This window comes from Sceloporus occidentalis, unplaced genomic scaffold, assembly GCF_023333645.1.
Source record: "Sceloporus occidentalis isolate IW3139 unplaced genomic scaffold, rSceOcc1.0.p SCAF_52, whole genome shotgun sequence".
Taxonomy (NCBI): domain Eukaryota; kingdom Metazoa; phylum Chordata; class Lepidosauria; order Squamata; family Phrynosomatidae; genus Sceloporus; species Sceloporus occidentalis.
Genome location: NW_028317032.1, coordinates 3,641,562 through 3,664,132, shown reverse-complemented (window position 1 = coordinate 3,664,132; position 22,571 = coordinate 3,641,562). Strand labels below are relative to the sequence as shown.

At 39.8% G+C, this 22,571-nt stretch overlaps 1 protein-coding gene across 1 annotated transcript in view; it reads right to left on the bottom strand.

The window, feature by feature from the left end:
* Positions 1–22,571, bottom strand: part of LOC149288346 (NBAS subunit of NRZ tethering complex-like) — a 278,953-nt gene that overhangs the window by 153,243 nt on the left and 103,139 nt on the right. The window contains exons 31-34 of the mRNA XM_089491881.1: positions 16,619–16,731; positions 3,353–3,466; positions 1,773–1,886; positions 1,349–1,506 (exon numbers count right to left, since the gene is read on the bottom strand). Of these exons, the coding sequence (XP_089348007.1) occupies positions 1,349–1,506; positions 1,773–1,886; positions 3,353–3,466; positions 16,619–16,731 (499 nt within the window). The remainder of the gene's footprint in view (positions 1–1,348; positions 1,507–1,772; positions 1,887–3,352; positions 3,467–16,618; positions 16,732–22,571) is intronic.

Below are 22,571 nucleotides of genomic sequence, written 5' to 3'. Positions count from 1 at the left end.
TGGCACTTCAGACCTCGGCTTCCCTGCTCCCTAATCACTACGCACCGGCTATTGATGCCGAGCACGGGGATGACGTCATGTCCCGGCGCTCGTCATCAATTGCCGGCGAGTAGTGATGAGGGAGCAGTAAAGCAGAGGTCTGACATGACAGACCTCGCGCTCCCACAACGGGATGGAAGAAAGAAGATAGAAGATGAGAAAGGTAAGAGATGGGGAGAAAGGGGGGTGAGTGTGTTGGTGTGAGATGGTCAGTGTGTTTGTAAGCTGGTGTATATATATATATATATATATATATATATATATATATATATATATGTATATACGTGTGTGTAAAGGCAGGGGTGTGTGGTGAGGGCAGTGTATAAATGTGTATGTATTGACAGGCGTGTGTGTGCGTGTGTGTGCGTGTGCGTCTGTATAACAACCAGCCAATCACCGGTAAGGTACATCGCTTGCCGTGATTGGCTGGTTGTTGTACGCTGGGTAGAGGGGTAGTCTTATACGGCGAGTATAGTCCAAACTCTATATTTGAACTGGAAAAGTTGGGGGTCGTCTTATACGCCCAGTCGTCTTATACGCCGGAATATACGGTAGTCATGGAAATGACTGGAATGTTTAGTATTCTGAACCTGCGCAAAGGCCCTTATAAGAGCAATCAAATTTGCTAAAGATGATACCTTTACTGCCTAACTGCTGTATAATAGATTGCAAGCTTTTGAGACTATCTAGGTCTCTTCTTCAGGTATAATATGCCAAGATTGTCTCAAAAGCTTGCAATCCATCCTACAGCAGTTAGCCAAAAATGGTGTCAACTTTACCAAATCTCCTTTCTCTCTTGCTATGGTTAACACGGTACAAATCTATACCTTAAAAAAGCAATAGATCAGCTTCCGCGAACAAGCCTCTAAGCAGCACGAGTAATTCCTGACCTTTTCTGTATCAGCACATATCTCACTAATCCCAATGAAGGACATCTGTGTCGAAATCAAAATGTAAAAGTAATGGAGTCCAGAGACCTTGTCTATTTGCATTCTAATTGTGACTAACGGAATTCGTATTGTAATGGGGAAGGCAGAGAGGGACACAGCTGGCTTCCTTTTGGTCAACTTGAATATTTTCAGGTTCTTGACAATACTATTGCTTATCACCTGTTGTATTATCAATGGAAGCCACGGCACAGGTGCTACTTTTTAATGGGGATAGTGAGCCCAGCAAATCGCATCTAAGACCTGAAATAATACCTTTACATACATTTCCCTGAGACGACGTGTCCACATTTTACAGATAATGTAAATACGTGGTAACACATAGTAGCTATTTTGGACAACGCAGGGATGGAATTACTTACCTGTGTTTGTAAAGAGCTACTGGAAGCCAAAAGGGTCTGGATAGCTGAAGGAGGGCAGTGCGTCAGGGCGAACGCCATGAGTTCCTGGCGTGTACGGAGATCCTCATAATTCTCCGACTGCCCCAGCTGGCTACATATGTCCCAACTCTTACTATAGCCTGAAAACCAGGGTGGACACAACAACTTATAGACCAACTACTGCATAAACGTTTGTAATCGTACAATATAACAATATCTAGAAATTAAGAGTTTGGCCAAATGCATCATTAAAAAAAATGAGTTCCTCAAACATATTTCTCAAAATTGCTCGAGAAGAAAAAAAAAGAAACCCTACTTATGGGTTTGTTGTTTTGCTACATGATTTATCGGGGTTTATACCAGGTTTTACCCTGGTCCTTTTCAGATGGAGCAATTAAAGGTTTACCTGAAGACATCAGTTCTCGGCAGTGCGTGTAGGAAGCCTTGTAGTCTTGGCAGTGAAGTGCTTGTTCTGATAAGAGAGTCAGCACCTGCCCTTTTCTTTCAAACTCATCATTCCCTAAAAAAAGAAATCAACAAAAATCAAGAAGAAGTCATTAAAGTATCATACTTTTATTTTTAAACCATGTCTAAAAGCTGGTTGTGATTCTATACTACGCGTTGGGATTCTTTTTAGTCCTTTCATTTTAAAGAGAAGCGGTGTAACTCATGGCAGTCTATGAAGGATGAAGCGAAAGGAAATGATATAAGCCGGAGACCATGTGATACATCCATCAGGTTCCACCCCTGCCCTGCTGTGACTGGGAGGTCAGATAACTGCCCAGAGGAAGGACCTTCCCCCCTCCAAGACATCAGCACCTACACTCCGCCATGCCTCCCCGCGACGAAGCGGAGACAGGGGAGGCAGAGGACCGGAGCACCGTCCGCCACGACAGCGAAAGGGACCGCCACCCCGCCACACATCCACCAAACCCCCTGTCAGCAGGCACCCCGGGAAACATGCCGCAGCGCCTGACAAACACATACCAACACTGCACCCACACACACTAACACTATATGCTGACAAACACATGCATGGCATTAACTAGTACATTGTTTTCTAAGGATTCTTAAATTAAAATTGAAAAAAAAAACCTAAAGGGATAATATCCGCTGGATTTTTACTGTGAACAGAAGTTAACAATACAGTATTTTTTATTCCAAAACTTACTACAAAAAGTGAGAGTTTCAGTGTAAACGACAGTACTTATTGAGCCTGGGGCTACATAATTCCACGAGAAAAGAATAAGTCGATAGTACAGTCCTTTGGCACCAGACGCACACAGCCACACAGAGAAATTAGTTACGGCTGAGCTGCAGCTAAAACACTCTGAATTAATCTATGACTTCTGCTGCAATTACAGCCTGCGGGCACCGGTGCAATAACCCAAGCGATAATATCCAAAAGGCCAATGCTGTATGCAAAGAGAAGAAAGAGCAAATGCAACGTTATGCCCACGGCAGTAGCTGCAGGTCAATTGGATCTATTTTTTATTTATTTATTTATTTATTTATTTTTTTAAACTTTATAAAACCAATTGGATCTATTTACTAAGAAGTCGAGAGTTAGCACGACTGGCCAGACTTGCATGAGGTTGCATAACCTGACATGTTAACACTCGAGAAACAACAAGCATTTTCAGTGACACGCAAGGGTCTTTAAAAAATACATAAAAGGTTTGAGAACTCAAGTGAGAACAGACAGCAGCGTAATAGCACTGAATTTGATGCAAGGGGAAAATGTTTTTTTATCTCCATGAGACTTTCTCTGTAAGGCTATCAGAGGTAGATAAAATTGTCGTTTCCTTTGGATCAAGTTTGGAACATGTCCTCGCATAAATCTTTCCAATCTCAAATTGCACTATTTCTTTAAAACGGTGAATGTTTATAATTCATGCGCATCATTTTGTTACACACAATTATCACATGAGCTCTGGAGTGATACATGAATACATTTCACGCTTCGGGGGGGTTATGGTGTTTTACCTGCTACTCTCAGCAAACTTGCGAGTGCCAAGAGTTTTGCGGACTGCTTGTAGCTCATAGGGCTCTGAGAGATGCATTTCTTGATGAGACTTAGGCGGTCAGCACACAAACGCACTGTGAATATATGAAAAAAAGGACATATAATAATCCAACATTATTTCAGGAACATTACGTCAATTCAATAAACTGTGCTCATCTACTAAAGGTTTTCACCAGCTGCAATACAGAATTTAAAGGCAGAAACATGCATTAAGGTCATTAACGTCCCGAGATTGGCTCTCTGAAGGCGGTGTTTTCATTCTATCACAAATTAGGTTTGGTTATAGGAAAAAGGCAATGCGTTTAGAAATAAAATGTTGTTTTTACCACCTAAGGTCTATAATAACGATATATTTTTGGAAAGAGAGATTTGATTTTGATGGCTGATAAACATTTGTCCCAACAATCCTGCAGTGAAAACCTCTAGTTCAGCCCTCGCACTTGTCTTATATTCAAAGACTGCCCATGCTCTAATCAACTATGTTAACGGCATAAATGACACGCGGGACCCTTGACGTGTACAGCATACAGCTGAATCACGGTGGAACTGCATATCGACGATAGCACCTGTGATAACACGTTGTCATGGGGCTGTCTAAATAGAAGGCTTCCTGGGGCAGCGTTAAGTAGACAAAAAAAAACATAATAATGAGAAATCAGTATAATGCAGAGTCAGTGATTTGGGAACTTGAGATCAGGTCTGTAATGAAACCTGTATGTAGTTGATATGTTTTCAGAGGCTACCATAATCCATATAATGATGGATGGATAGATATTATCTCATGACCAAAGAAAGCTCCAAGAATGTATTTTTATACTTCGATCGCAAACATGAAGGTTCGTAATAAATAAATAAATAAATATATATATATATATATATATATATATATATATATATATCTCTTAACAATGTTTAGGCAGTAATCCTGGGTACTTTCTGTAGACACATCAATTCATGGTCTCTCTGCATATAAACTAACAGACCACATATATACTTATTTTTGACACATGAAATGTAATTTCTAAAATTGAACAGTGGTGTTTCTAAGATTTGAGAAATACCAAATACACTTCACATGATGAATGTTTCTTTACTGAAGCGTGACGTTCTTCACACAGAAGACATTGTATTAGTGATTATGGCACTCAAGCCTAAAATTGCTTGAGAATCCGCACTGGTATCTTCTTTTAATTAGTTTGACTTAATAGAGTTGGCGTGGCTGAGTACTCCGGCTGATGATGCGTACATCTGACATCAAAAGTACGAAAGACGGTTTTAAGCGAATGCATAAAATGATTTCGGTAGACAAACTATAGATTTCTTTTTTTTTAATAACTTGTTTCTGAAATTTTTGTGAATGCACGCTATGCAAATTGTGTCGAGCTGCGGCTGACTGTGAAGTTCACTTTTGTCCTTAACAAATGGGCTTCACAGCGACCCGAACCTTTGTGAATAGAGGCCAATGTGGGAATATTTTGGGAAGGAAGTACAAATTCACAGAGTCTCTTCACTCCCTATACTCTCGGCAAAAGCCCTGGACACGTAATTCCATTGACTCCAAAACCAAATCTAGATATAATATATAAATAAGAATACCTGTTTTTTTATTAACTGGGCAACAATTTATGTTGATTTAATAGTTATACTTATATAATTGCTAATTCCAAATACACTCACTGGAGGTGAATATTTTAATCAATACGCTCTGCTCAGGAACAGCGAATGGGTTGTCGTCTCTTAAAAACATCTCGTAAGTGCATCATTTTGTATTCGTACTCATATTTTTGCTGAAGATGCCCCAAAATCAATGTAGCCCATATATTGAAGTCAGTAAATCGAACACGCGTGGTGTTTCTGGGCTCGAGCAATTTTCCAAGACTCAACAACAAAAAGCATAGACATTTATCATAGTTGAAAAGCACCCGACAAAGAAACAGATGTTCCACGTCGACAATAAGCAAGAAGAATCCAGATGCTAAACCCAGAAAGAAGATAATGAAAGAGTTATAATATCACAAACTGTATACAACCATTATACCTAATCAACATGTGCGCCTGAATAGTCCTAAAGTAGAACAAAACAAGAAGAACAAAGTGAACACCTGCAGGCACCTATTATTGCGCAAGAAACCTTTGGTACCTGTCCTAGACATATTGATTTTTTCCAGTAAGAAGACATCAGACGAAGAAAACAGTCTTTGGAATTAGTTGGCTTGCCGAATATACAATACGGATGGAACCGCAACAAAGAGGGGCTTAACCACCTACCAAAAGCATATTGACAGAGAAACAGGAGAGAATATTAATATAGAACACAGAAAGAATCTCTCTAGTGTGGCTTCGCTGCCTACAGTGTTCAGCTGGACACCCTGGTGGCTGAAGGTGGAACTGCATGTTACCCCACACCTGAAAACATAAGCTATCAGTAAAACATAAGCTCAAAGCACGGAAGAGCGTGGGGGCAAAACATTCTCCGTCTCTGACATTCCTGTTAAAAATAGAGAGAATTTTTTTTATTCTTTTTTTTTTTTTTTAAACCCTGCTCTCTGATTATTCTTGGTGATCATGGGCTTGTTATAAAATATTTAACGTCGGTAATTTGCGCTGATGCCTTATGCTTTGTCTGTTTTTAGAACAGATGTTTTATTGTCTCGGCTTTTGCATATATAAATCGTTTGCCGCAGTAAAAAGAATATTGAAAAGGTTGGTTCAATCAGTTGCACTCCATGGAGGACGCCAATGCTATAAAACCAAACACAACTTGAAGCTACTAATCGCGCCCGTGTACAATACATATTTCTTTTATAACTCGGGCACATAGAAACATTTGGCAGAAGAGACATATTCAAGCGGCGCGTACATTATTAATTCCATCGTTACTTAACAGCATTTTTTTTTTTTGCAGTAAAAACCTATGTATTAAACATGTAGCGATATTAAAAGAACATTAACGCGGAATGCAAGAGTCTTTCGTAGAAGGGGAAACATTGCAACAAACACAGACTTGACTTTTAATTATTATTTCACTAGGAAAATATTTAGAATAACTTCCCTCTCATCTACAATTTAATGTGACAGAGATTATTAAACGCTAGAAAGCGTAATAATAAAACTCTCGTATTGGAGTTGGGTCGCATGTTGTTTTAAAATACAAGGAGCCGGGTTTTTAAGATTTTTCATTAAAAAGGCAAAACGTGAGGGTTTGGAATCTCATTCCGGACGCTCCATTTAAATTAGGAATCGAAAACATCAATATCTTATAATTGGTAAACTCCAATACGGGCAGTGGTGCAAGATGATCTGTATATGTTTAAAAAATATATACATTTGGGGAAAACAGATATAAAGAAGCCTAAACTACAGATTTTAGGGACTTCCTCCTAGAAAGGGGATCTCACCGTTTCTAATGAAGCACAATGCCTTATTCCAACCAGAAGGAAGCTCAATTAACTCAGTAAAATTACATGAACGTCAACTACACACGTATGACGCCTCCTTATCCATAGGGGTTTATTCACTAAAGGGGCAGTTTCAGCTCCCTGACTTTATTATTCACAATGTAGACCAACCCAAGAAAATGGCTCCAATGTGAATGGTTTAGCTGGCTCTATATAATGTATAATTAAATGGCTGAGGAGACTTTAGAGAACCTGCATTGATTTAGCTATACATTACACAGGGCCAGCCAAGATCATCTTGAAGCAGAAGCTCCCTGTGGCCCTTCATAATGTAAAAGTGAAGTGAGAAGGTTGAAGCCGCAACTCTCCTGTCAACTTTCCCCTAAGTAATTAGACACAATGGAGTTATACATTATACAGGGCCTGCCCAGCTCCTTTTCTCTGGAAAAACCTGCCATTGTTTATGCTTCATAATGAATAGTAAAATGATGGGGTTAAAACTACAAACTCTCCATTTAGTGAATAAGCCCCAAAGCTACATTATAAGAGCCTTGACTGTTGTCTGTGTACAAAACAGTATCGTGTCAGTTTAATTTCTATGAGCTGCCCAAAGTACTGAAAACAGACTTTTTATTGTAAAAAAAATGTCATAATATGAATTTCCCCTATTTTTTAAGAAAGAACATTTCATTTTTCAATAGCTTTCTAATGGACTTAGCGCATTCCCGTATAGCTGAAGCAAATCATACCAGGGGAATGGATTCCGTTTCCTAATTCAGTGAACTTTCTAAACGCAGGTCTAAAAGCTCACTTTGTGAAAAGGGCTTTTATGCACAAAGAAGAGGGGTCGAGACTTCACATATTTAAAGAAATGTCATACTATAGTGCAACGGCTGCAAGGAACGAATACATTTCAACCCACAATGAAATGGAACATTAAAGGATACGGTTACAGACTCCGAGCAGGACGGCAGGTAAAAGGTAGCTAGAAATTAATACGGCTAAAAATAAAAACAAGAAACGCTACAAACATTAAGAGCTATTATAATTTAGTATTCCTCACATGTAATATGTGAACCAAACTCCTATCAACTGCCATTCTCATCCCCATGTAAATGGCAGAAAGTGAATACACTAAGGAATACTTAAAGGAGAACTCACACCATTCTTTGCATTCTTTATCTAATTACAAAAATGACTTCAAAAATATTACGCTGTTTTCTTTTTTAAAAAATCCAAAGCTCATTTTGCATTATATCATGTTTTTAGGGAGCTGCATATTAGCCGTTTAATGTCCTAGATCAGTTATCTTGGCCAAATCTACCAAAAAACAAGCTCACTATTTATCACACAAAAAGAATGGCTGAGTCCTAATCAGCCAGTCAGGCATTCCGATTAGTGAAGGTCAATGGAGGAACGGACTTAATTAGCTCAGGAATCAGCTCAGTGTGGTGTTTGAGCAGGGAAAGGCACCCAAATTTGCACATGACTGACAACAATGGCTGCCTCCAGATTTGCAGAGCGTTTCACCTAGAAGATACAGGGCATGGGGAAGTGGGGTGGACACTGATTGAATTTTTTAGATTTTTCAAATTTAGATTTAGATTGTTTTCAAACACAATAAACTCTACTTGACCTTTTACACATGTAAGTTCCTTTATTAGCAACAAAAATAAAATATTAGGAGGCATATTAGTTAACAGCCACAATGTTCGTATGACAAAGTGGTTACATGAAAACATTGGAAAACAGTACTCGTACGCTGAACATGCACTGAAATCTTTAGGATCCTTGGGGGTGGTCTTAGATCTGCGAGATCCGTGTCGGCGGTCTTAGATCTGTGAGTAGGTAAGAGTGGCAACTTGGTTCCACTTACTCTGCACCTCTTGTCTAGCTCCACTTCTAAATCCAGCTTCATTCTATTTCCCATAAGGAAACGGGACGATAGACGATGCTGAGGAAATAATATACTTAGTATTTAATTTGTCTTCTTTTTCGAGCTTGGTATTGAGAGGGGGTGGTTTTCCTCCATTGTGTGCTACCCATCTCTATACCAAAGCATTGTTTTTCATTAGGTCTTGTGGCTTTTAGTACAACCCCTTTGCCAATCACAGGAGAAAACAAACCATCATTTCTCTGACTAAGCCTCCTAATATGCCCCATTCACATGGCAACACAAATGCCACGTGAAATATACATAAAAAATTGACGTAGTTCTGAAACATAGCGTTGGCAAATGTATTCCTGAAAAATAAGTTCGGACTTACCCGACAAACAGCGGTGACATCCCACGATGAACCCCTTCCTCCATTATTTTGCGTCCTGGCTTATCTCACTGTGGAAGCCCACGTGACCGCTGTACATTGGATTCCTTGAGTAGGCACTCACGCAAATGACGTCACCGCAAAGCTTTTACCAAGGTTCAACCCCTTCATGACCTCGGAAGTAAGGTATTTAAACATATACAAAAAAAAACAAAGGGATCGATCCAGCATTTGAAAAAAAAAAAACTTCCAGCTTTATTTTACTTAATGATTAAAAAGCATAGTTCACACCTGTGCATCCAGTACACAGGAAACCCCAAATCTGACGCGTTTCAAGCGGTACCCCGCTCTTTATCACAGATAACTCACCACTGAATTTGTTTCCCTTAAGTAAGGAAACAAAAAGGGGGCAGTGGTGAGATTTTGCGTCCTGGCTTATCTCACTGTGGAAGCCCACGTGACCGCTGTACATTGGATTCCTTGAGTAGGCACTCACGCAAATGACGTCACCGCAAAGCTTTTACCAAGGTTCAACCCCTTCATGACCTCGGAAGTAAGGTATTTAAACATATAGTCTGCAGTCTGACATTGCCCTTAATTGGTGCCTCTTTTGTCCCGCTTGTGTGCGTTCAGTTTCACTCAGTTTGATGTATCTGTTTTGGACTCGGTTTTGATTCTGACCCGGCTTGTCCAGCTACCTCATTCCTGTCTTCTGATTTGGCTTCTGTTAACTTCCCAAACTGGTTCTGACCCGGCTTGCTTGTGACTCGGCTTCTGCTGGCTGTTCGGCTTCTGACATTCCAGATTCTTGGGCCCAGTTCATTGACTGGTCCAGTTGTTCATGTGGTTCCTATCGCTGTCATTGGCGTGACGATACATTAACGGCTTTGATGCCCATGGATATCCATCGTTTTACATGACGCTAATCAAACTAGCTTAGTACGTGTTTTCTGGAGTAATAATATTTGTATCATGTCTAGTGGTTAGTGCATTACGGTGGATGCCATAAGCGAAGTCCCGGTCTCCATGCCCAAGCAGTAGCCTTAGAACAAAGTAGGGAGGCACAATGTACCTTGGAAAGAGATTTGGGCAGATAAGTGCATCAGTGCGATCCAGGCACAGGCCGAGATCAAGACAAGTGTATTCCCAGAATGAAAATATTACAAAGGCAGGCAAAAGGAAACAAGTACAGAGCATAGCTCCCAGTAACAGCTGGCTTGGTACAGAATAAAGAACGTTGTACTCCAGCTGGATGCTTGTGCTGAATCCTGACAGTTTTTATGCCAGAATATCTTGAAAAAGATTTGTATAATAACACAGCTGAAAGCACCATAGTTTAAAAGCACATAAAAAGTGAAACTCTGCGTTCAGCTAATCATCTTCTCTACTATTACTTGCGTACAATACAATGGTAAAAGAGGTTATTATTATTCCTCCATAAGGGTAAACTCTCTGATGCACGCCATCTGCAGAGTACATACAAAAAACGCTACTTTCTGGAGGCACTAATGACTACAACGCCCCACTGCTATTTTTTTTTTTTTACTACTTTTTTTTTGTAGCATTCTGTATAACGTTCCCCAGTAGTCTACATGTCATAAACCATAGGCGCTAATAAAATGAACATTATCTGCTACAAATGACAACACAGATCCAGGATATGCAGAGAGCCGCGGAAATGTGCCGCTACCGGGAGCGCCCTGTGTGCTGACATTTTCACACGGTCATTAAAACAAATGAAGGTGAGACGGGGTAACACCATGCTTCAGATAAAGTTGTGCTGTTCTGCGCGCTGACCTTTTACATCCAGCGGAAAGCCGAGCGTAAGGATGAGCAATGATCAGAAAATTAACTCCATTTGTCAGCTGACACAGGGCAAGCGATTATTCCTCTTGAGTTCATGTATGGCTGGCTAGTTTTTAGACATTATTGTGATGTTATACGTGATCATTCAAAGTAACAACTTTGACAAAGACAGTGACGAGGCGGGTGAATACTCACCTTAAACAGGTAGGCAGGTGAGTGGGGTATTGGAAGGATTACCCTTTATTGTTTGCCAACATGAAATTGGTTTATATTTTGCATTTTTATAAAATTACTATTTACCCCTAAAGCCTATACATTTCAGAGTATAACATTGTAAATTATTAATAGAAATGTTTAGCACTTTTTGTTTGGCTCAGCAAACTCTGCAGGATGGATGGGAAGTGCACCCATTGAAATCAATGGAAGTGCTTTCCTGTCAGTGATTGGCTGCTTCAAGCAGTTAATTAGGGAGAAGAGCCATCAAGCCAAATGAAGGGCAGTTGCAGCTCTGTATCTGCAGCTTCAGCCTTAGGTAAATGCTGTATTTTTCTGATTTTTTAAAGCACATTAAAAGTACCAACTACTATAATCTACATTATTATTAATATCTTTTATTTATATAACGCCAACAATTTACGCAGCACTTCTTGAAATACATATATTCAAGGGATATGACAAGACTAGAACTGCCAGACTAAGACAAACCGATACATTAGATAGAGAGGGACCGGCTCACAAGCTTACAATCTAGAGGACATGGGGTAAGGAGGAACATAAGGTATGGAGTGAGAGGTAGTGAGGGGTTGTACAGGAGGCAGGTAAATTCTAGCTACAGAGATGGAAGTGGGTTTTGCATTCTTCTTTAATGGGGAAATTCACAATTAATTTGGCAACAATTTATTCGCCAAATGAGCAGGATTTAGTAGACACCCTGGCTCTTAAACCATGTCGGTCCCCCCTCCTTTGTCACTGCCGTTGACTTACGAAAAGCTAAAGCTCTGACTGCGAGTAGAACTAATGTGCTCTGAAGCAGATTATCCTTCCGTGAGCTGTCTAAATCCCCACCAACATGTAGAAATATACCTAATAACCCCTCAGTGTAATGTTCTATAGGATAATTACTGCCAAATGAAGCTTGATTGATATGGCTGCTTTTTATATTCACAATGACACATTCATTAAACCAAATTTGGAAATATTTGGATTACAGTTCTTTAGCACGATCAGGAAAAAGTAGAGAAAACAAAAAAAATGAACATCTTTTTTAAAGTTTTAATTGACAGGTATATTCAATGTCATTTATAAGCTCAGAATGGATATTAGTGCATCCAGTGGTCTACAGCTTTAAGACATATATTAATGAAACAGAGATTATAATATATATATATATATATATATATATATATATATATATATATATATATATATATAATATATATATATAATATATTCTTCTAAATGTCTCGCTCGATTACATACACTATCAAGAGGTCATAAAGTCATATAAATTAAGCTAAGCGCTGCCCCAAATCACAAACCCTTAAACAAGTATCCCATATTACTGCTTCAAACCACCAAGCATGGTCAAAAAAGTGCTCAGACAGAAAGCAATTGAACTACCATCTGCGCATACTCATTAGACCCCTAGAGTTGGAGATGGCTAGTGGAGACCATGTGCAGTGGTCCTGCAAGCCAGAAACCTGGGGGGGGGGGTGAAGCAGCAGAGAGATGAAGAATTGTAAGAGAACAAAGTTAGTGTGGTACTTAGGAAGTGGGGAGTTTGTAAGGGTTAGGTAGAGCTAAAAAAAAAAAAAAAAAAAAACACCAAAAAAAATAACAAAAAAAAGTTTACATAAATGAAAATCATGTAGGCATATAGCTTGTTCATCAAATCAGGCAACTGTATATCATTTCTATACCTGTACAAATGTGAATAACTGTTTGTTTTGTTGTTGTTTTCCTTTTTTGGACTATTATTCAGAAAAAAATAATGCCTTAAATACAGCATGTATAAATATGGTTTAAAAAGAATGTCCTACTTGTGCAGAAAAATGAATATGTAATATGTGAGAGTTTACTAGAAGTTGAAGAAATACATAGTAAAGCCGTAGTAAGCCTGTCGTGTAAAATAGACCTGGTTTTGATGGGACAAAAAAATACATAAATTCCGCATTTCATATCACAAAAGCTTGCTGGAAAATATATATCTAAAGTAATTTTACTCTAAAAGAGCTACGGAAAATTTCAGCGGGTGTCAGAGGCATTTCGGTGAAAACTGAAAATGTTTTTTTTCTCGCTGAAGTCTGGAAGGAGCACGAGGGGATCTGATTGTGGAAAACAGGAATAGAAATGCAAAATGCCGTATGTGTTCAGAAAAGTGGACAATTTCCTCCTCATTTCCTGTGATAATCCGCCATCTACTTATGGGTGTTAGACAGGCGCGCGGACACAAAATGCTTCTTTTATTTAGTAAAGCACCAGTATATAGCACCGGAGAAGGGGTCAGAAGTGGTTCTGTCACCTGTAAAAAATAAGTGTGTCACAGCCAACGGAAAAAAAAGTATACATTACATTTATTCTAAGGGCTGAAACCCAGACATGCGCCAGACATGGAACATTTGGACACTCGGCAAAAAATGAAATCAATTCAATTATTCTTTCCCTAGTCTCACAACAGTAACGGAGACTAAAAAACAAACTATTCAACAAGAAACAAGAAAGGGTGGTAGATACGTGGAACAGCCTTCAGCAGAAGTGGTCGAGCGTCATACAGTAAATCTAAACAAGATCAACGACTGGTTAAGGTCCGAGTCTTTATTTTAGAAAAATGGGCTGAACGGGTTCAGGGTTCCATTTGAAAAAAAAATGAAAGTCCCTGAGACCTGAAGGTGTCTGCTAACTAATTTACAAAATATGGCCATCGATACATAGATCACAGAATCATCCTTTCTTCAACAACTACACATTAACCTGCATTGCAAACACAACACAGACTTATAAAAACAACAACCAAAGTTAAATATGTGTGTGGCACAATTATTGGCACCCTTTTGGTTGATACTTTGTGCTACCCCTCTCTGCCAAGATAACAGCTCTGGGTCTTCTCCTATAATGTCCGATGAGGTTGGAGAACACATGGCGAGGGATCTGAGACCATATCCTCCATACGGAATCTCTCCAGATCCTTCAAATTCCGAGGCTGATGCTGGTGGACTCTCCTCTTCAGCTCGCCCCACGGGTTTTCTATGGGGTTTAAGTTAGGGGACTGGGATGGCCATGACAGGAACATGACTTTATGGTCAGTAAACCATTTTTGTGCCGATGTGTGTTTTGGATCATTGTCCTGCTGGAAGATCCAACCACTGTCCATTTTAAGCCTTCTGGCAGAGGCAGTCAGGTGTTCATTTAATATCTGTTGATATTTCATAGAGTCGATGATGCCATGTATCCCAACATAATGCCCAGGCAAGAAAAACAGCCCCAAAACCTTAAAGAGCCACCACCATATTCAACCGTGGGCATGAGGTACTTTTCTATATGGCTACCTCTCTGTGTGCTCCAAACCCACCTCTGGTGTTTATTGCCAAACAGCATTTTTTTCATCTGACCATAGAACCCAATCCTATTTTCAGTTTGCCAGACACTACTGGAACTTCAGATGATTGACTTTGTTTTTGGATCACAGTAGAGTCTTTGTTCTTGAAACACTTCCAAACAACTTGTGGTCATGTAAGCGATATCGGATTGTAGTTTTGGAGACTTTCTGACTCCAGGATGTAGGTAACTTATCTACTTCTCCAGCTGTGATCCTTGGCCACTCAAACCATCCTCTTCACCGAGCATTGAGACAATATAGAGACGCGTCCTCTTCCAGGTTAATTCACAACATTTCCAGTTGACTGGAACTTCTTAATTATCACCCTTATGTGGGAAATGGGTAATCTCAATGATTTTGCTATTTTTCTATAGTCACTTCCCATTTTGGGAATCATTCAACCAAACACCACAGCTATATTGCTTGGTCTTATCCATTGTAATGAATAACTAAGGGAATTTAGCCTATGTGTAACCTAATATTTATACCCCTGTGGAACACCCTGGTGTACTAAAAAAATTAAATATCAATGGGAATATACTTCAAATATATTTTTTCTCATAAGAATTCACAGGGGTGCCAATAATTGTACCACACATACATTTAATATTTTGTATTTTTTTTGGGGGGGGGGGGATAAATCTGTGTTGTGTTTGCAAGTGTTTGATATCCGTGAGAGCAGAGTATTATTGTTTTTTTGCTCATATTTACCAAGGGTGTCAATATTAGCAGAGGGCTCTGTAAGTAATATGCTAACCAAACACATCAGAGGAAAGTATCACCGACTTAGCTTTGAACTAGTATGACTTGAAGCCATGGTCCCCAAGGTCTTTCTGCTATAGAGAGCTGATGCTGCAATTAGCTTTCGCTAACATACGAATTTACAACAACCAAGAACGAAACTCAGACAACATTATCCCAAGCCGCTCGACGACTGACATCGGAAAGAATCCCAAAGCAGTGCAGCGCAGTAAGATCAACGGCTCCCGTATGAGGTATGGAAAACAAGGCAACTGAGAACATGCCCCCAGAGCTCCCCTTGGCCAAACTAATCATTTCTTAATGTCTGTGCCATTACACAGACGCGCAAGATTCTCATTTCAGCATCCACCTTCCGGCTCCTACTTTGAAGCATATTAATGGGGGGGGGGGGGGGCGTAGTTCTACCAAGAGAAACGACCCCAGAGGCTCTCCAGCCGGCAGCATCACAGAGAAGCTTACAGATGTTTGGATGTCACAAACGGAACACATTTCACGCATGGCGTTATAAAGGGGGAGGCTACCTCTAGGCAAAACAAGAACTCCACATACGAGACAATTTGAGTTCTCGTCTATGATTTACTAGCACATTTAAAATGGATTTGTTATGGCAGTTTTTCAATACACTGTTTTGAAATAACAGAAGAGCATTTTAAAAAAACTTTATAGGGACAAAGGCTAGAGTCCCATGCAGCCTCCCAGATGAAGAATGCAGAATGAATGTCAAAGTACTTTGTGAGTGCCTTAATAAGCATATGCTAACCGGCAGGGGAAAAAGTACTCACCTTAAGAAGAAGCTGCAGACCCTCAGACCGGTCTTGAGATCATTGCGAGCCTAGAACTCATGTTAGTTAGCCCTGGAGCTGGCCGCCAGTGAGTATACCACTCGTGCGCACTGGCAAGCACTGGCATGTATTTGGCATGTCTTGCTGAAGTACTGACAGAAACATGAGGGAATTCTGCTGAATCCCGCTGGGCATTTGCACGGGAAAGAAACCGGTAATTTGGGGTACTCAGCTGTTACATGCATTAAACTGCACACACTGGCTGGAATATCCTTTTAATGAACTTCATGGCACACACGGGTGTTAAAATGTTAGGTGCAAAGACCGATGTCTCGTGGCTGGGCATGATCATTGGGTAGAGTGGTATCTGGTCACAAGGCTGCATTATAGGATGAGTCTGGGAGTCTACGGTAGAATTGGGTTGGGCTATCCGGCCAAAAATTACATCTTCAGGATTTGCTCTACGGCTGGAAAATGTGTGGGAGGCAGCCTACGGACCACCTATGGTGGGACATGAAGTGCAACAATATCAGCCACAAACATCACTGATTGGGAAGGCAACAGTGAACATATTAAGCAGTTGTGCTTTCAATGACCAATGCAAAAGAAGGGACTATACCTTGCAAGGGCAAAATCTTCACTCCAAACTCTTCGAGGTAACCAAGAGAACGAATCAGATCAAGTTCCTCCTGGATGGCACTGGGGCAATCGGTGATGAGCTGTAAGCAGCATCTGAAAAAGGAGGATTCAGGGAATTACATACATGCATTTGCATAGTTACAAAGCGGCAACTCATCAGACATAATTAACAGATAGAGGCAACCCTTTAAAAAGAAAACGGCGGTAAAGCTTACAATGAAATACACTCGTTTCCAGGCTAAAACAAGAGTCAGGACTCAAGACCACAGTTAACATCAACTGGCCCAAGAGAAGATGAGTCTTTAGCAAAGGTGATATTTATTATCGGTGATGTAAAGTTACAGACTTTGGAGGTCCCACTAAGCAGATCAATACAGATGGAGTACACACTGTCACCAACTTGTAATGGTTCTTCTTTTCTATGTACCCATGCAAAAAAAAAATTTCATTTATTTATTTTTAAGGGCATATTCTAGATGTATAGTCCAACATTTAGTTTGTATAATACATTAAAATAATGAAATTATTAAAAAAGAATCCTATGAAAACAATCCCCAAGCGAGTTCAGTTGACCCAAATTGTAGCAAATATATTCATAAATACCCCATATGTGTAGGATTTTATGGTTTTCTGATAGTTACGAGGGACAAAATGAAACGTTCCCTTTTCCAAACCTGAATAATGGCTCATTTGGGACGGTTTACTGGCCCACCAGCTCAAAACCTCCCACAAAAAGTATATTTTTGGAGAGAAGACAACCCTGGGTATTCCAGTATTTGGACAATTATCATGTAGCCATTTGTTCACCAATCTCTGGCAAAGTGAGCCACAACGCTGATTTTCGTTGTTTTTGTTCACCAACCTTTCCATGTTTGTTAGAATTGTTTGCACAGATTACATGCAACGGCAGAGAACCCCACCAAAAATCTATTCAGCCGCATCTCTAGATCTACCGAAATACCACACATGCAATGGTTTTTGTATAAAATGTACAGGACGCGCTACATGACGCGCTCATTTCACTGCTCAACGTGCAAGACTTCCAATGTGAGGAGGGGGAATGATGGTTCCAGAAGACCAGAGGCAATGGATGAGTGGTATCCTCCTTGGATCCACGGTGATAGAGAGGTGAGAATGAATGTAAACAGGCGTGGAAAACGCATGAAGCAATGGCCATCATCATGACGTCATGTTTTTTGGATAGAGCAGTCCCATCACTGGGCGAGCGGCCTCCAGAAGACCCTCTCCGTTCCCCATGTCACGCTTCATGGGAAGTTATCAACAGTCCTGATAAATGGTACATTTCCCGAGAAAGCCAACAGAAGCCTGGCCGTTAAGATTTTCCTGGCAAAAAGGTTGGAAGTATTGCGCCAAATTGCACAGATAACCCAGGCCAATTGTGTCTTGACTTTAAATGCTATGTGCTCGGGCTTCTAAATTGTCCGGGGAAATCTATGAACAGAAACGAATTAATTCTTGTCAAAGCAACGCAGCGAATCTATATGATTGTAAAGTGTATAAGTCCAAAGGGGTCTATAGAAATCCGGCAGGACTTTTACTGTTAATCTGCTGCAAATGGCAATGTATTTGTGTTTTGCAGCGGGGTAACCGCTAGCCGGTAAGGTTATCACAAACTTAGACAGCTATAAATCACATATAGCGTGCAGGTTAATAACTAATGACAGTGCCTTTCAATTAGCAGCTAATTAAGGTCCATTAACGAGTCCCATAATCATCACTTATTATGAATACTTGCTTACTGTTTGCCACCTGAAGTCGCGAAAACACCCGGAAACTGACAAATTAAAGCAGCTACCCGGTAATCCGCAGGCAACGCCGCATGCGATATTAAGCGATATTAAGTGCGGTTCCCCGGATGGAGGTGTAGAAGATGTCCCTAACCCTGTGCTCCTTGTTTTAATAGGATTTTAATAATGAATGAGAACGGGGTGAGCCGTGACACAGAATCTCACACATGTTCTATCTGTGAATAAACACAATGAACACAGAAATGCTACAATGTGATGTAAAATACTATCAATTCGTTTATTCCGGATTCCTCTCCCGGGGCACGGTCCTCGAGTATATTACAGAGGATGGTGGCATGTCTCTCTGGAAGGAGTCGGAGGACTGTGGCCACTACTTGTTCCGCGGATTTGCTGATGCATGCGGAAGGACTATTCTTTTGGGGTTTTGGGGCAATTTTGGAAATATTAATTTTGTGTACAAGTCCTTTGGGACTGTTTCTGACCTTTTACATTGGATTTGAGCACCATTTTTCTTAATGGTGTCCCTAGCAGGGTTTAGCTTTATGGGACATATGTTTACTGTGTTCGGTGTGTGGATACATGTCTAACAAAATAATAAACAGGCATGATTTCATGAAACCAAGCATATACACCAATTGCAATGAATCCCAGGCTTCGCCCCAATATAGGAAGTTGCACCATTGCCTTTGAGGGCCCTTTCTGATTGAGATGATTGAATAAAGTCGATCAAATACTCTTTCATATATATATGATAGCAGGAGTGAGGCTGAAGTGTCACTCACTGCTGTGAAATCTGCCGCATGTCACTAAAGGGTTAATAACACAACAATCCCTGCTATTTCAATTGAACGCTTTAGTGTCTGAGCGAGAAAACCGACCACCCCAAGGTCACAAATATCGATAGTGATCAACGCACAAGGTCACTCACTGGCGACCGTGACCATCCGTTGCTTCTACATAAATGCATTTCATATTTAGCCTGCGTACCGAGCCGTACGTAACGCTCCATAAAGAAACAAGGGCTTCCTTTTTCATTAACAATGGAGGACGATCCCAAAAAAAAATAAAAAAATCAATTGCTATCAACACCGTGTCAAGAGCAATTATGTCAAACAGAAAGGCAGGTCTCAGAAGGCTCAGGCTGACCGCTAGCCTATAAATACCTATCTTGTAGAGAATAATAACGCGATCCTTGAGAACGGAACACAAAAGATGCATTGAAACAGATATATGTTTTCAGGAAGATGTCGCCAATGTATTATTAAGGGAGGATTTTCTATTATTCGTGCCGTGCCTTGAATGAAAGAACGCGATGATTTCCTGCCACATCCGTCGCCCAGCTGCTGCTACCATTACAGATATTACATTATCGCATACCTGTCACTTTTTCATATAACATCTATATATGTTACCCAAAACAGTCCTCTTCTGGCGTGAGCTGCTGTCGGGTTCTACTTCCACGATGCTCGGCACGTGTACGGCTTAACATAACTGGTCTAAAAGTCCTGGCTCCACCAATTTTTAGATGGGCAATTCATAAAACGTGCATTTTTGGTAAAAAATAAATAAATAAAAAAATAACAAAAACCGTGCAGTGTTAGCATCAAGCTGGACCACTATTGAACTGATCTTGTTTCAGACTATTTTTCGTGAGTCCAGCTTATGTTTAACTCTTAAGGGTTAAAATGTTAATAATAATAATAATAATAAATGACACAAAAGACCAGGCGACTTCCCCTTTAATCAAACACTTACTGAAAATGTGTATTGCACTTAAAGGGAACTCCTATCATTTTTACTACTATTATCTGGCAAAAATAAGCTCAAAAATATTGTGCTGCTTTTAGTTTTTTTGGGATAATATAATGTTTTCAGGCAGCTTCAGGAGTTTCACCTCTGATAATAACGGCAGCCTCCGGGTTTTCAAATAAAGGATGTTTATTGGAACAAAAAAATGATGCTAATAATAATAATAATATTTGTTTCTTAATGACAAACTATATTAATGTAACCCAAGGAGAAAAATATATATTTTTTTCCCTAATTAAATCACTTCTGCCCTGGCCGATGCCATCTGCTATTAATCAAGTATCTCGATGCTTATAAGACAGTGACGATGGCTGCGTTGCTCATTTTGATGCGGCTCGTGTTGCACCCAAAGCAATGTGACATATGGTTGCGCACATCATGTTCTGTTCCATCGAAGAGAATACACCTGCCTTCTAGAATCTTTAAAACCAATGACTCCCACTACAGCTGGAGCCCACCCCAATACCATATTCACGGTGACACAAGGTTCTTTTTGCCGCTGCTTCCAATGCTGCCATCTGTTACTGGTAATGTAACGTATACAATCTCCCCATAGTGTCTCGCTTTACAAAACAGACTGTAAATGGGGCTTAATGTGCGAAAGGCAATCCTTCCTTCGCTATGGTCAGAAGCAGCCATCACCTTGTTGAAGTCAAAATTGACAAATGATGCTCCCTAAACATGGCAAATACTCCTGTTATGGTATGTAGAGCAAACCATAAAAACTAAAAGCTCACGCCAATCAGCAGACACCCTAAGGAACATTACGGAACCATTCACTATGACTTCACTGCACTAGACTGCAAGCTTTATGGAGTAGGAACCTCACATCGAAATACATATACGCACAATAAGGGTAGTTCCAAAATATTAGACCCAATCATGTTGGCTGGTCTGGGGAACACCTTCCCTGCCCAAATTCATAGCTTTCCGTTAGTGTCTTTCTCAGGAAGCTTGCCGTCTACATAATAACCTCAAAAGCTTTTTTTTAAAAAAAAAACTATATTCTAATGCTTAAACTATCCACTTTCCTAAATGCGACCCTAGCCCCATAGACCATATCAGTCATAACGTGGCATTCATTTTTAAGTGTCTCTATAGTAGGGTAATAAACTAGATATCCGAAAGATCGCTCTCAATGGAACAAACTAAGCTATGTTTGTTGCAAAGAAACATACGGCCACAAGGGGCAGACTGGAGTTCCTTTGTGTTCTCAATATGGCGTCCTGCCATAGTTAGTTCGTTGAGATAATTGATTTTAGATACATATGTCCAGGACACTTTATATGTTCGAATTTGACGGCGACTAATAAAACGCACCACTGAATGGACCATACCATTGGTTTTAAAGGCGATGACAAATAACAGAACCCCTAATAAAGATTACCATCAATGTTAAAAAGCAATGCTCTTTCAGCCCTCCATATAACAGATAATAAAATGAATAAAAATACAGTAAGGGGTAATTATTTTAGGTACTTGTATATCAGATTAAACTTTTGGAAATTGCTTTGACTGTATTTTCTTTTTTCAGTTAAAAGGAAGTTATTTTTACAAAATGGGATATTTGGCAAATCCATAAAAGCAAACTGTGATATTCTGACCCTATACAAAACATAATTAAATCACTTTCAAAGTACAGAAATAACTAAGCCTGGCTTATTAAAACGTAGTCAATACGATAAAACTTTTCTTGTTTAAATTCCGCTCTTTGAACTTGCATTATTGCTGTACTCAGCGGAAGCGCCGCTAAATATTCCATTATACGCACTGAATGCAACTTTGCACTATAAGAGGGAGAACTTTCCTCCGAACACATCAGATGCATCCACCTGGGTTATTCAATTAGAGGTTTTGTCTGGGAGCTCTTTCAACAAACTCAAAGATTAAATTCAAAGAAAATGTTATGAAATTCTGCTTTTTTTTCTCCCCAAATAAACTTTATAGAATGGAGTATTCTAATAAGATTCGCAACACATACTGGAGGAATATATATACTAAACTGTTTCTCTTACAGCTTTTTATTTTCACAATCTTTGGTGCGGATTCAGAGAGACAAAAATTATGTAGGAACAAATATAAGGTCAAAATAATCAAGTTGAAAAAAAAAAAAAAAAGCAGACATGAAAATTTGCATCCGGGATGTAGAACTTTGGGTTCCGTCACACAAAGGACGTTTTTTTTTTAGGATAAAATGCTTAAAGTATTAAAGTAGCTTTGATTTCTAATATAAGTAATTTTGGAAATTGTATATATGGCTTTAACTAAAGCTAGGAGGGGTATAAAAAAAATGGGGTACGCTCCCCTGGTATTCTTTGTGCTGTGCATATTTACAGGTTCTAATCAAACCTTAGG